The sequence below is a fragment of the Diaphorina citri genome, unplaced genomic scaffold (genome assembly GCF_000475195.1).
Source record: "Diaphorina citri unplaced genomic scaffold, Diaci psyllid genome assembly version 1.1 scaffold2027, whole genome shotgun sequence".
NCBI lineage: Eukaryota > Metazoa > Arthropoda > Insecta > Hemiptera > Psyllidae > Diaphorina > Diaphorina citri.
In genome coordinates, this window is record NW_007379453.1 from 78,276 (window position 1) to 91,466 (window position 13,191).

A 13,191-nucleotide genomic window follows, 5' to 3' on the forward strand; every position below is an offset into this window, starting at 1 on the left:
TTTCTCAGATCCAAGTAAAGTACCTACCTTAACTCCAGTGGACCATTAGGAACAGGTGTATTCGAATTTCAACTTGCGATACTCGCTATCACCGCTGTCCCACTGATGATGTACGCTAGCCCATTTTCTAAACTTTTTACGACCTTTGCTACCAACCGTCCAAACTTGTTACCGAATTTCAACTTGCGATACTTGTTATCACCGCTGTCCCACTGATGATGTACGATAGCCCATTTTCTAAACTTTTCACGACCTTTACTACCAACCGACCAAACTTGTTACACCTAAGGATTCAAGAGGTAAAGCGTACGTTTTGTGTACCTTATAACTGTTTCGGTTTACCTATTCTATATAGTGGCTAACTTATCTATTCCACACGCTGGTAAGTTACGTATTCTTCACCGACTTGTATATCTACGGCGTAAACCGAGTATGTGGCACACGCTGGTAAGTTACGTATTCTTCACCGACTTGAATCTCTACGGCGTAAACCGAGTATGTGGTACACATAATTTACATATCATTTGAATTTCAGGACAAATCGCTCAGAGGGGATGGAACCGAAATTTCAAGATTTACATATACCTTGCGAAAAGTGTAGGTATACCCATCTACATATATTATACCTAATTCTATACAACGATAATTGGCCAGGCACACATACTATTTTGTTTCATAACTTACCATCCCCAATGTTACAACCAGGTGTCGGACCAATCTCATGGTTTGATTGAAAAGTCGTGCGAGTCCAAAGCGAATCACCTGACCGATTTGTCGATGAAATAATGGGTTACTAGTGACCAGTGGCGGACTACATGGGTTAATACTGAAATAATGGGTTACTAGTCACTAGTGACGAACTACATAGTACCGATGAAATAATGGGTTACCTTGTTACCTACCTACTAGAGACTAGTGGCGAACGAGGAACATTTTCTTAACAATCATGATTTAAATTCTACCTTTTGTCTGTTTCAGGTATTAAAGCGAATCACCTGACCGATTTGTTGATGAAATAATGGGTTACTAGTGACCAGTGGCGGACTACATGGGTTAATACTGAAATAATGGGTCAATAGTCACTAGTGACGAACTACATAGTACCGATGAAATAATGGGTTACCTACTTACCTACCTACTAGAGACTAGTGGCGAACGAGGAACATTTTCTTAACAATCATGATTTAAATTCTACCTTTTGTCTGTTTCAGGTATGTCAAATTAATATCTGTTGAGAGCTTTACAGTTTAGACTTTAGATGGATCAACTTAGTGCCCCGCTGATTTGCAGGTAAGGTTGTTGTTGTTGTTGTTGTAGTAGCCATTGCCCAAGTCAAACGGATCAATCCCCCTCTGTAGTTGGTAGTCCTAGGAGATTTGCCACATCAATTGGTTTTAAGCCATAGATCCATAGGTGTGAGTTGTGTGGGCTTTGATGGACAATTGAAGAGGTGCAGTAGCCATTGCCCAAGTCAAACGGATCAATCCCCCTCTGTAGTTGGTAGTCCTAGGAGATTTGCCACATCAATTTTTAGCCCATTGTCTGAAAGTCGTGTGATGAAATTATCATACTTGGAAATTGTCAATTCTAAAAGAGTCTCATAAGACATGATTCTCACTCTCAATAGTCTCACATGTGTTAATTATGATACGGCTATTTATCTACCCTTGTTAACTTCCTACGCATGCAATTTTCCTTATAACTAGTAGGTATCTACTAAAAACGTTTTATCTCACACGCTATGTCAACATAACCCATTCTATTACTGATTTCTTTCACACTTGTATAGTTTAATCAATGGTGCTCATTTTTTGGCTTCCATAGGACTTTTCAGTCCTATGGAAGCCAAAAAAATTACTCCAGCAGTAGGCTACTACTATTATTGTGGTTAAATTCCCAAATTATATGGAGGATAAAATTTTGGGACTGAACCTACGTCCTCCTGTTTACCACTACATCACCGATGGAAAATTAAAACCATCAGCAAGATAACGGGTTAATTGTCCTCACAGCAATAAACACTATTTCTTGTTATTAAAACTAGTGACAATACTTATAATGACAAACAGTATAGATTGATTTCTTTTAGAACAAACTAAGTTGCCATTTCACGATTTATTATTGTTCTACAAGGAAACAAGGAACTATTTTTCTTTGGAGTGTAAATTTATTTATTTTACTTTCTAAGAAAAATTAAAGATAGTGATCATTATTTAAAATTAAAAATAAGAAAAGGGGGAAAATGGTATATCCATGCTTTTATTATTCGTTAAAAGCGATCCGAGCATTTCGCATCCTAATGTATTACACAACCAAAGATGATATATCTAAATATAAATACACATCAATGTGGATAATAATATCGCACGTCCGTCTCTTTTTGGGATTAAGTGCCGTAGTTCTTCACGTCCTCAGCACTGTCTTTTTGGCTGTCCAAGATCCCATTGAACTGATGATGAAGCTGGTGGAATCTATTGTTATATCGCAGACAATGTTTGAATATTATTTGATGCGGTCGAATTTTCAGAAATTTATCAATCTGGTCAATTTGATGAAGATGTCGTTTTCCACGATTGATGCTAACATCGTGCGATCTTGTAAGAAAGAAGAAAAAGTTTGGTTCCTTACGTTTTTAGTTTTGACTTCTGCCGGTAAATACACACATCCGTTTTAACAATTTTGTAATATTTATCGATGATTATTACCTAATTCCTAATTGTCCATAAAAATTATACCCAGAGATGGGACTGAGTACTATCTTTTCTATTTCAAGGTGTTTTAACACTGCACTATTTTTTACTTCGACTCCTGTGGTAAATTTTATAGTCACGTACCTGAAGTACCTACTTACCTACGTGAAGTTCAATAGTGAGGTGCATAGGGTAAACATAAACACTAAGCAGTTTGATAATATGCATAGTGTTGGGCATAAACATAGTTGGGGAGTTTACGTTTATGGTTGGAGTTCACCACAATAATAAATTGCAGTCTAAGTCTAGTTGAGGAGTAGGTATACCTGCGTTTGAAATTTTGAAATGTACCTCTATTTGTACTAGCAATTTTGATAGATACCTACTGACACAATTGCAATAGGTACAATGCTTAAGCATAATAATACCATGTTAGGTGAAAAAAATTGACGGATTACCTGTATTTCGATACCTCATTGTAATTTCTTTATTGAGTGGTTAATTGTTTCCCAACTTTTTACAGCATTTTCACTGTCTGTAGCAGAACCTTTTATTGTGAATTCTGAAGAGTGGAATCAAAAGCGCGCACACTTTTATAGCTATAAACATCCTGAGAATATTGTCCCTATTAATTTTTACACGCCTGGAGGTTTCATAGATTTGTCAAGCCCACCTTTCTATTATATCTATATGATGCTCATGCCGTATTTTGCATGTGATATCATACTGGTTTCTGGTTTGGTTTACACAAGTTTGGGGATATTTAGTATTCATATCAAAGGTAAGTCGATATCTAGTCCGAAATTTTGATTGGAGATGTGCTAAAACTGTTTTTTTTTTTTTTTTTTTTTTTTTTTTTTTTTTTTTTTTTTTTTCCACACATAGTCGACGTCGAGCGCCGTAGATCAACGAGGTAAATCTGTGTGGTCGAGGCTGTGTACGGTTTGAATCGACATTGATTGACGGCGTTGACTATGTGTGGACGCAGCTTTAGAGTACCTATATAACCTTAGGTATGGTAAACAATTATTAATAAAATGGGATGTACATAAAAATTACTATTCATGTACATAATGTCTTCATGATGAACGTAACTTACCTATACGAGTACCTACCTATTTCATTTGCAATTCTGTAATTAATAGTTCTGAGCGTCTTAATTATTACTACTTATTGGTTAAGAGTTATGATTTGGTGTCTCTTCACAAATGAATATCAGACCATCATTATACTCCAATATTAGGTCGGTACTACCTATAATAGTAAATGCTCGTTGTATAAAAAGTTCTATTATTTAATTGGAATTGATCTTTCAGGCCAATACCAAGTGTTACATCGATACATCAAAATGGTAGGACGACAGGAAAAGGATGCTGAGGGCAATTTCAAATATTTCACAAATATCGTGACCGGGCAATATTTTACTTGCGATCCAAGAAATCCCCAAAAAATAACGTTGTGTACTCAGCGAAACAAATCTACAAATAGAAAACAAGTCGATCTCAATGAAAAAACCAAAACAATAATAGGACATATCTTAACACACCACGTGAAAAATGTCCAGACAAAGGAATATGATTTTGATGATTTTACTTTTAGAAAACTTTATTTCAAATTTGACCACAATATTCACAATGATCTACAGATGAATCATTACAATCCAATATACGAAGAATATTTTCTGAAACAAATTATTAAGTATCAACAATTTCTGATGTATTTTCGATACAGAGTAAGTACATGTTTGTCTGTGAATAAATAAAATAGTTAGATATCATAGTCGACCGACACCGATGGATGTCAATAGACGAGATGAATCTAAGTTGTCCAATGTCCAAGTAGTCTGGAGTTTGGACGGTTCAGTCGATGTCGATCGACGGCTGGTCGACCATGTATGGACACATCTTGAGATTTTCGTTTGCAATAAACTTCACTTTCCAACTGTTTTTCTATTCCAGGTTCAAAAGAACATGAGACCTGTCGTCATCAGCACATGCTTCTGTTTTATATCTCTTGTAGCACTGAGCGCCCAAATTATGCTCAAATCACAATACAAATTAGCTTACAGCTTCTGCTTTATTCTTCTTATTCTACATGTGGTCAAGTTGGCCGAATTCAGCAATGGGATCGAAACGTGTAACAGGCAAATTCCGTCAATGCTCTATTTTGACTTTGATTGGTATACGAAAAGTAAATCTATGAAAAACATGGTCAGCTTTATCATCCGGAGATCTCAGAAAAGTGAACATTACGCATTCTTTGGTGGCTTTGTCACATTCCATCGACCACTTTTGCTGTCGTTGATGTCGAAAACCTACACGTTTATCAATTGGTTGATTTATATGAATCGGCATTAGTAACCGGTGGCCGTCAGACGGTTCCAAAGCAACTTCGCATTTTGCAAGTTTTTGACGTCATACTGACGTCACTTCTCAATTATGACATCATTTGGAACTACTAGTGCAATGTTTTCATCTGTAATATTACGTCTATTTGAAAGTGCAAAGTTCTTTAAAGCTTTAAACTATTTTAATTTTATTTCCCTCTCAATTTCCATATTATTATTACCTGGACGCATCTGGGTTATCGTATAATTTATTAAAATTACTCCTCAAAATGAAACATGGGAGAAAAAAGTCATTAATGAGAAAACTCAAATTTTATGTCTCTCTTTTCCCATTAAAAAAAAAATCGTCTAGCTGTTACCTTTGTTAATTACTGTGCTCCAAAGTAACCTATAATAATTAATAATCCTTTTTATGGATACTGGGATACTGGACAAGCTCATGTAAAATTGAAAAATAGACTTTAAATTGTGAGACACCACAGATCCAGCAGATTCCGAAATTGAACTCCAAGCTGTGTTAATTCGAATTTGGGTTGAGTAGTCCACGGTTTTCCCTCTGCTAAAGGCATAAATCTTGTAGATTCTTAAGAGCTTAACCCATCCTTTAGGGCTGTTTGCCCCTACATCTAAGCCTCAGATGGGCCTTTTGTGTATAAGGCATTTATCTAATTTCAGTCTAAGGATTCCACATTGGAATTGACATCTGAAGTTATACGAGTATCTCCAGTCCCACAAGGAAAAAACGGCCAGAATTGACGCACTGCTTCTTCAAGCACCGAACTCTTCTGGAGCCAAATTGAGGACACCGGTGGCGGTTAAAGCGTTAAATCGAAGATTGACTGGAAACTGGCAAAGTTAAATGTTATCTCGAGTCAACGCCCTCTAACCTTGCCGTCCTATTATTAGAAGTACATCAAGACGGTGGAGATGTTATAGTCATGACTGTTAGTGGCGCCTGGAAAGATGAGTCAAATTCGGTACCCATGATTAATTAAGAACATTATTTTTTCTGACTGTAACGAGTTGATAAATCTATCCAGATAAAATTATCCAAATTTATCCAGTCCAGATATGAACTATTTCAAGTCACCTTTGAATATTAACTTCATACCCGGTGAATTAATCATGGGCATGATACACTTTAGGAATGTATCACACATTAGATGACATAGCTCACTCAAAAACTCAAAACTGATATCGTACATATGAGTTGAGATGAGACATGAAGTCTAAAAAAAAAAAATTGCCGAACACACTCTTGTGGGGAGAAATGAAGGAGTCCTATGACTAATATGAGACTATACTCGGGCCAGAAACTACAGATTAATTTCAAATTATTTTTTGACCGAAAGGTGTGTCTACACATAATCGACGCCGTCGATGGATGGTCGACTGAAACCGTACACTGCCTTGAAAACATAGATTCACCTTGTCGTTCGACCATTGACAGTATCGAAGGCGCGGTGTCGACTATGTATGGACAGTGGACACAGCTTAAGAGAATGACTGGGTCAGTCTTCAAGCATACTCCAAATCCCTATGACTTTCCTAAAAGGTCCTCATGACTTGCTCAGCCAATTTCTTTCTATGGGTTCACCTCCTCTTGGTAGTTTCTTAATTCTTCCTTCTGATAGTTCTCTGGTTTCTTTAGAAATATATATACCTAGGTATTCTTTTGTAGGATAATTGGTAGATAACTTTTCAACGCCCATTCCTAATTACAATCAAAACCCTCCCAAGGACATTGGAAACCCAGTGGAAGCCCGGTAACCTATCTAAATGTCCACGCTACACCACTGAATATGAAGATGCCTCAGTAATATTAGTGACTCCAGTGGCTCTACTGGAACCAGCAGGCATCACAACCAGAACCAAAAACCTCCGATGTTTCCGTCAATCGCAAATGTTTAACTACATAGTAGCATAGTACGCACCAATTTGCCAAATGTGGATAAAATTGGCGGCGTATTTTCCTTATGAAATTTTATTGGTTAAGTTATGGTGGGGAATATTTGCAACTTCCCAAAGTTGATGTCTTTGTAAATACATCAGTCAACACGAAAATGTTGATATACCTACATACCTGTAACGAAGATTTTTAGGGACCGTGGTTTTACCCTCCATTTGGTGAAATGGCGACTACCTTACCTACCCGTCTCCTCTAACTCGTCTAGCTGTTACCTTTGTTAATTACTGTGCTCCAAAGTAACCTATAATAATTAATAATCCTTTTTATAATTACCTAAAATTATAGGGTTTTGACAGTGTTTATATTTTCTTCTGTCTCTTAAACATCCATTTTACCTACTTATGTTTAGTTCTTTACTTGCCAACGCAAAGAATCATTCGTAAACACAAATAAAGAATTATCATGTCTTGTAATTGAAAGTAAAAACAAACAAATCAACACGACTCCAATGTCCGAAAAAGTGAAGGTGTTCTGATTATGTCGCGGGTCGCGCTAACACCCACACCGGGGCAAGAGCATCACGACTAAAACAACGTGGTGTCCTATTCACACCAACTAGAACCGCTCTATTCACAATCTCACACTCAAGATAGAAGGAACTGTTGAGAATGTCCGTTCTGTCATCACCATTTGGCTACAGCTGAATCTTAAACAACAACAACAACAACAACAACAACAACAACAACAACAACAACAACAACAACAACAACAACAACAACAACAACAATAGCCAACAACAACAACAACAACAACAACAACAACAACAACAACAACAACAACAACAACAACAACAACAACAACAACAACAACACTGAAGAATTGTCCGGCATCGGAATCCTTGCACAATCATGGATGTGAAGGAGTTTGACGGAACTCGAGAGCAACATACTTACACAATTAGACTCTTAGACACAATTAGACATAAATCAGGAGACGTCTGATCGTGTGACATTATGCAGAATCGCGTGTCCTATGTGTCCTGGTGATCACGAAAGTCTAATGTAGACAGCAACAATAACACTGAAGAATTGTCCGGCATCGGAACCCTTGCACAATCATGGATGTGAAGGAGTTTGACGGAACTTGAGAACAACATATACTTACGAAATTAGACTTGAGACACAATTAGACATAAATCAGGAGACGTCTGATCGTGTGACATTATGCAGAATCGCGTGTCCTATGTGTCCTGGTGATCACGAAAGTCTAATGTAGACAAACCTACGTACAAAACGAACATATTTAGTTTGTTATATGCTATACATATCTTCAAAGAAGTGTTCAGTCTTAACTCAGGATGGTCTAGTCTTTGTCTCAATAGTCTTATTACAACATGACGGAAATATAACAGAATATAAGGAGTGGAAATTCAAACTCCTCTTTATTTCAGCAACAAAAGCAGCAATATTGCTCATCTATACAGTAATTAGTAGATACGAGTATGTGACACTGTTTATATCCTTGAAGCTTCATCCACTAACATAAATTTGTTTTGTTTTTGCACCTGTTCTATTCTATTCTGTTCAGATATGTAGGTATATCTATCTGCAAATGGGAAAGCAGTATTTTGACCAGATTTACTACAATTTTGAAAATTGTTTGTTGTACCTAGTCTTGTAGTGAAGCTCTGGTTTGAATGGTAACTAAAGTAGGCTAGATAGGTTATTGTTACCCATTGAACTCGCCAAGATTCGCAAAACACGACTGAAAGAAAAAACATACAAACTCTACATGCTAATGCATTATTTATGCGTTCCTGTCAAACTATGGCTTAATCTTGGACTAAATAATATCAGATCTGAACATCTGAGGTCTCGAGGTGAAAGGACTTGGCAATCTCACGTGAGAGCAGGTAATGAGAGTTTATTGTGCTCATCTCTGAGGACCTAACCTTCAACATGATTAACTGAATTACCTTCTGTGACAATTGCTCCAGTACCATCACAATGGAGAGTGAAATTGAATGAAGAAGTGCTTGGTCGGATTTTGTTTGGAAAGTGAAATGATTATTGATTGTTTTGTTACAAAATTATTGATTGTATTTTTATTTATTGATTGTATTTTTGTTAGTTTAATGTGGAACCGTGGGCTGTGATTATTGATTGTTTTGTTACAAAATTATTGATTGTATTTTTATTTATTGATTGTATTTTTGTTAGTTTAATGTGGAACCGTGGGCTATGATTATTGATTGTTTTGTTACAAAATTATTGATTGTATTTTTATTTTTTTATTGATTGTATTTTTGTTAGTTTAATGTGGAACCGTGGGCTATAACAGTATCCATGAGAATGGACATCAAGAATTGTGTCTCGTAATTGGATCTCACTTGGATGTTTAGTTCTTCAAACATCCAAAATCAATTTGGAATTTTGAAATGATTCATTGATTCATGATCAACTGTGTGAAAATGAAGCTTATTTATTTATAAACTTTATTGATATTTAAGTGAGAATTTTTCCACAACACGTACAAAATTTAACATCCAAAATCAATTTCGAATTTTGGAATGATTCATTGATTCAAGATCAACTGTGTGAAAATGAAGCTTATTTATTTATAAACTTTATTGATATTTAAGTGAGAATTTTTCTACAACACGTACAAAATTTAAACAGAACCAAGTCTTCTTCTTCGCCTTTTCCCATGCTCAATCAGCTTTAGAGTGATCGCTTTGAGGCCAACTGGTTTTGACTAAACAAAATTTTCCGAGTGGGATGCCCTTCGCACTCAACCAATAATAGACAAGCAGAAGGCGGGATATAATCATTGTGGATTATATGTGCCTTCTTAGATTAGTTTGTTCCAGGATCGGTTAGGACTGAAGAATTTTCTTGTGAAAGTTAAGACCCGTTTTCACTTGTGAGTTTCACCCGATTTTTTTCCGAACGACAAGTGGGAACGAGCTCTCAGCTCTTACACAACTCAAGTTGTACATACATATTTCTTTATCCTATACCGATTCAAACACGTATAACCATACATTATCAGCAATCGGCAAAACACAATCTGTTCCCACCTTTATCGGGTGACAAGCACTGAGGTCTTAATGTTGACAGGCCTACTTGTGCCAATTTTCCAACTTATGTGTATTGAACTCAGTGGACTTCGGATCTGGAGGTTGGCGGTTCGAATCGAGGTCATAATATTTATCAAATAGGAAACGACATTTAACCTTCGGTGAAAATTTGTGACAAAACTTTCAAATTCATACGGATTGTGTCTAATAACACCAAATTTTCGCGAGTGCTTTGTGAAGTTCTTCCAGAGCTTGGGAATGTATCACACATTAGATGACATACCTAGCTGCCTAGCTCACTCAAAAACTCAAAACTGATATCGTACATATGAGTTGAGATGAGACATGAAGTCTAAAAAAAATTGCCGAACACACTCTTGTGGGGAGAAATGAAGGAGTCCTATGACTAATATGAGACTATACTCGGGCCAGAAACTACAGAACTTCAAGCACCGAACTCTTCTGGAGCCAAATTGAGTACACCGGTGGCGGTTAAAGCGTTAAATCGAAGATTGACTGGAAACTGGCAAAGTTAAATGTTATCTCGAGTCAACGCCCTCTAACCTTGCCGTCCTATTATTAGAAGTACATCAAGACGGTGGAGATGTTATAGTCATGACTGTTAGTGGCGCCTGGAAAGATGAGTCAAATTCGGTACCCATGATTAATTAAGAACATTAATTTTTCTGACTGTAACGAGTTGATAAATCTATCCAGATAAAATTATCCAGATTTATCCAGTCCAGATATGAACTATTTCAAGTCACCTTTGAATATTAACTTCATACCCGGTGAATTAATCATGGGCATGATACACTTTGGGAATGTATCACACATTAGATGACATACCTAGCTGCCTAGCTCACTCAAAAACTCAAAACTGATATCGTACATATGAGTTGAGATGAGACATGAAGTCTAAAAAAAAAAAATTGCCGAACACACTCTTGTGGGGAGAAATGAAGGAGTCCTATGACTAATATGAGACTATACTCGGGCCAGAAACTACAGATTAATTTCAAATTATTTTTTGACCGAAAGGTGTGTCTACACATAATCGACGCCGTCGATGGATGGTCGGCTGAAACCGTACACTGCCTTGAAAACATAGATTCACCTTGTCGTTCGACCATTGACAGTATCGAAGGCGCGGTGTCGACTATGTATGGACACAGCTTAAGAGAATGACTGGGTCAGTCTCCAAGCATACTTCCAATCCCTATGACTTTCCTAAAAGGTCCTCATGACTTGCTCAGCCAATTTCTTTCTATGGGTTCACCTCTTCTCTTGGTAGTTTCTTAATTCTTCCTTCTGATAGTTTTCTGGTTTCTTTAGAAATATATATACCTAGGTATTCTTTTGTAGGGTTATTGGTAGATAACTTTTCAACGCCCATTCCTAATTACAATCAAAACCCTCCCAAAGCCATTGGAAACCCAGTGGAAGCCCGGTAACCTATCTAAATGTCCACGCTACACCACTGAATATGAATATGAAGATGCCTCGGTAATATTAGTGACTCCAGTGGCTCTACTGGAACCAGCAGGCATCACAACCAGAACCAAAAACCTCCGATGTTTCCGTCAATTGCAAATGTTTAACTACATAGTACGCACCAATTTGCCAAATGTGGATAAAATTGGCGGCGTATTTTCCTTATGAAATTTTATTGGTTAAGTTATGGTGGGGAATGGAGAAATGGAACACTTGCTAGGCACTAGGCATATGTACAAATATGAATTTATCAAGGGATTTATACGATAGATACCTACCTAGGTCCCTATAGGTACTTATTTTTTGAAGATCGTTTTCTAAACTCATTAGACACAAGATGATTCCTCTGCATCGTTCCGTAATAACTTTTGCAAAATCCAAAGTTCTAAAATAGTCCCCTAAGTGACATCATAATATTAATCATCTCTGATATATAACGAAGTCCTTTATCAGAGACACCATCTACACTGAGTTGTGTAGTAAGGTTGTTAGTCATATGTTCAGAATAAAAACACTGTTTTGTTTCCAGTGTTGGTCATAATGGTGACGACAAAGGTCTTCGAGTGTTTTCCAATATAAACAGATTTATTTTATAAAGTGAGACGTGAGAAATTTTCTAGTGAATGTTTCTGGTTAAATGTTTTGGTGAATTGTATTGACAAAGGTACGAAGACACCTGTGGTGGATTTCACCAACCTTTTTTTTTGGCCCCTAACAGCCTGTTAGCCTAACAGCCCTGTTAAACCTATACAAAAATAAATGGAACTTAACAGGCTCTTAGTTTAACAGGCCTTTTAACGACTGAAAATTTTTTGGTGAAATCCACCCCTAATATTGTTCAGATTACAGTAAGTAATAATAAATAGTGTAAAAATCTCACTCCGCTTTCATAGTGAACAAATTGACATGGAGATGACATTATTTGTAGACTATGGGAGTAAAGGGACTTTTCAGCCTCATTCTGGCAGGGACACAGTGTATTCTGTTTTCTTTGTCCTGTCATCAACAGCAGAAAAAGAACTTCAAAGAAGTAGCCCGGTTTTAAGTCTGTAGTTATAATACAGATTACATATTGAAAACAAGTCATTATGGATCGACCTGGGTAATTAGGTAGGCCGATATTATCCGACTTCGTAAGTTCCTGTAGGTATTTTGTAACCAATCACTGACACAACATTTGCATTTCCATAATGTTAGAAAATAAACGAAATTTGGCCATTTTCAAATTATTTTCATTACCATTTTAGTCCTTCAAATTGTTAACTCTTGAAATATTTTCTGTTCACAGGATGTGGTTAGCAGGTCTCTTGGTGGCAAGTTTGGTGGCTGTGAGCAAAGCATTAGACAATGGAGTGGCCTTGACCCCGCCCATGGGCTGGCTAGCATGGGAAAGGTTCCGGTGTAATACAGACTGTAAAAATGACCCGGAGAACTGTATCAGGTAAGTCAAAATTGGAAAGTTTTTCCCCCTTTTCTGAAGAAGTCTGATACTGAAACAACGGAGGTCTTCTCGTCCCAGAATTGAGAAGACAAGAAGGTCAGGATAGGAGAAAACCGGCCGTTCCGAGAACGAACCTTGTCTGTTCAACTGTTGAGGATAAATTTCGCCCCGGGCGGGAATCAGCGATCTAGCGCTTACAATGTAGGTGCACTACCGTCCAAGCTAACCAGT

The 13,191-nt window shown here is 37.0% G+C and overlaps 1 protein-coding gene and 1 pseudogene across 1 annotated transcript; both read left to right on the forward strand.

Annotated features, from left to right (window-relative positions):
- Window positions 1–12,960, forward strand: part of LOC103517983 — a 38,112-nt pseudogene extending 25,152 nt beyond the window's left edge.
- On the forward strand, window positions 3,961–5,166 carry LOC113471038. Its single transcript, XM_026829893.1, has 2 exons — window positions 3,961–4,422; window positions 4,649–5,166. The coding sequence occupies exons 1-2, from the start codon at window positions 4,039–4,041 to the stop codon at window positions 5,045–5,047; spliced, it is 783 nt and encodes a 260-aa protein (XP_026685694.1). The 5' UTR covers window positions 3,961–4,038; the 3' UTR covers window positions 5,048–5,166.
- Window positions 12,961–13,191: the final 231 nt, after the last annotated feature.

Coding starts and splice junctions, on each gene's coding strand:
- LOC113471038 (XM_026829893.1), top strand. CDS start 4,039: ATGGTAGGACGACAGGAAAAGGATGCTGAGGGCAATTTCAAATATTTC. Junction 4,423..4,648: donor TGATGTATTTTCGATACAGA/GTAAGTACATGT, acceptor TTTCTATTCCAG/GTTCAAAAGAACATGAGACC.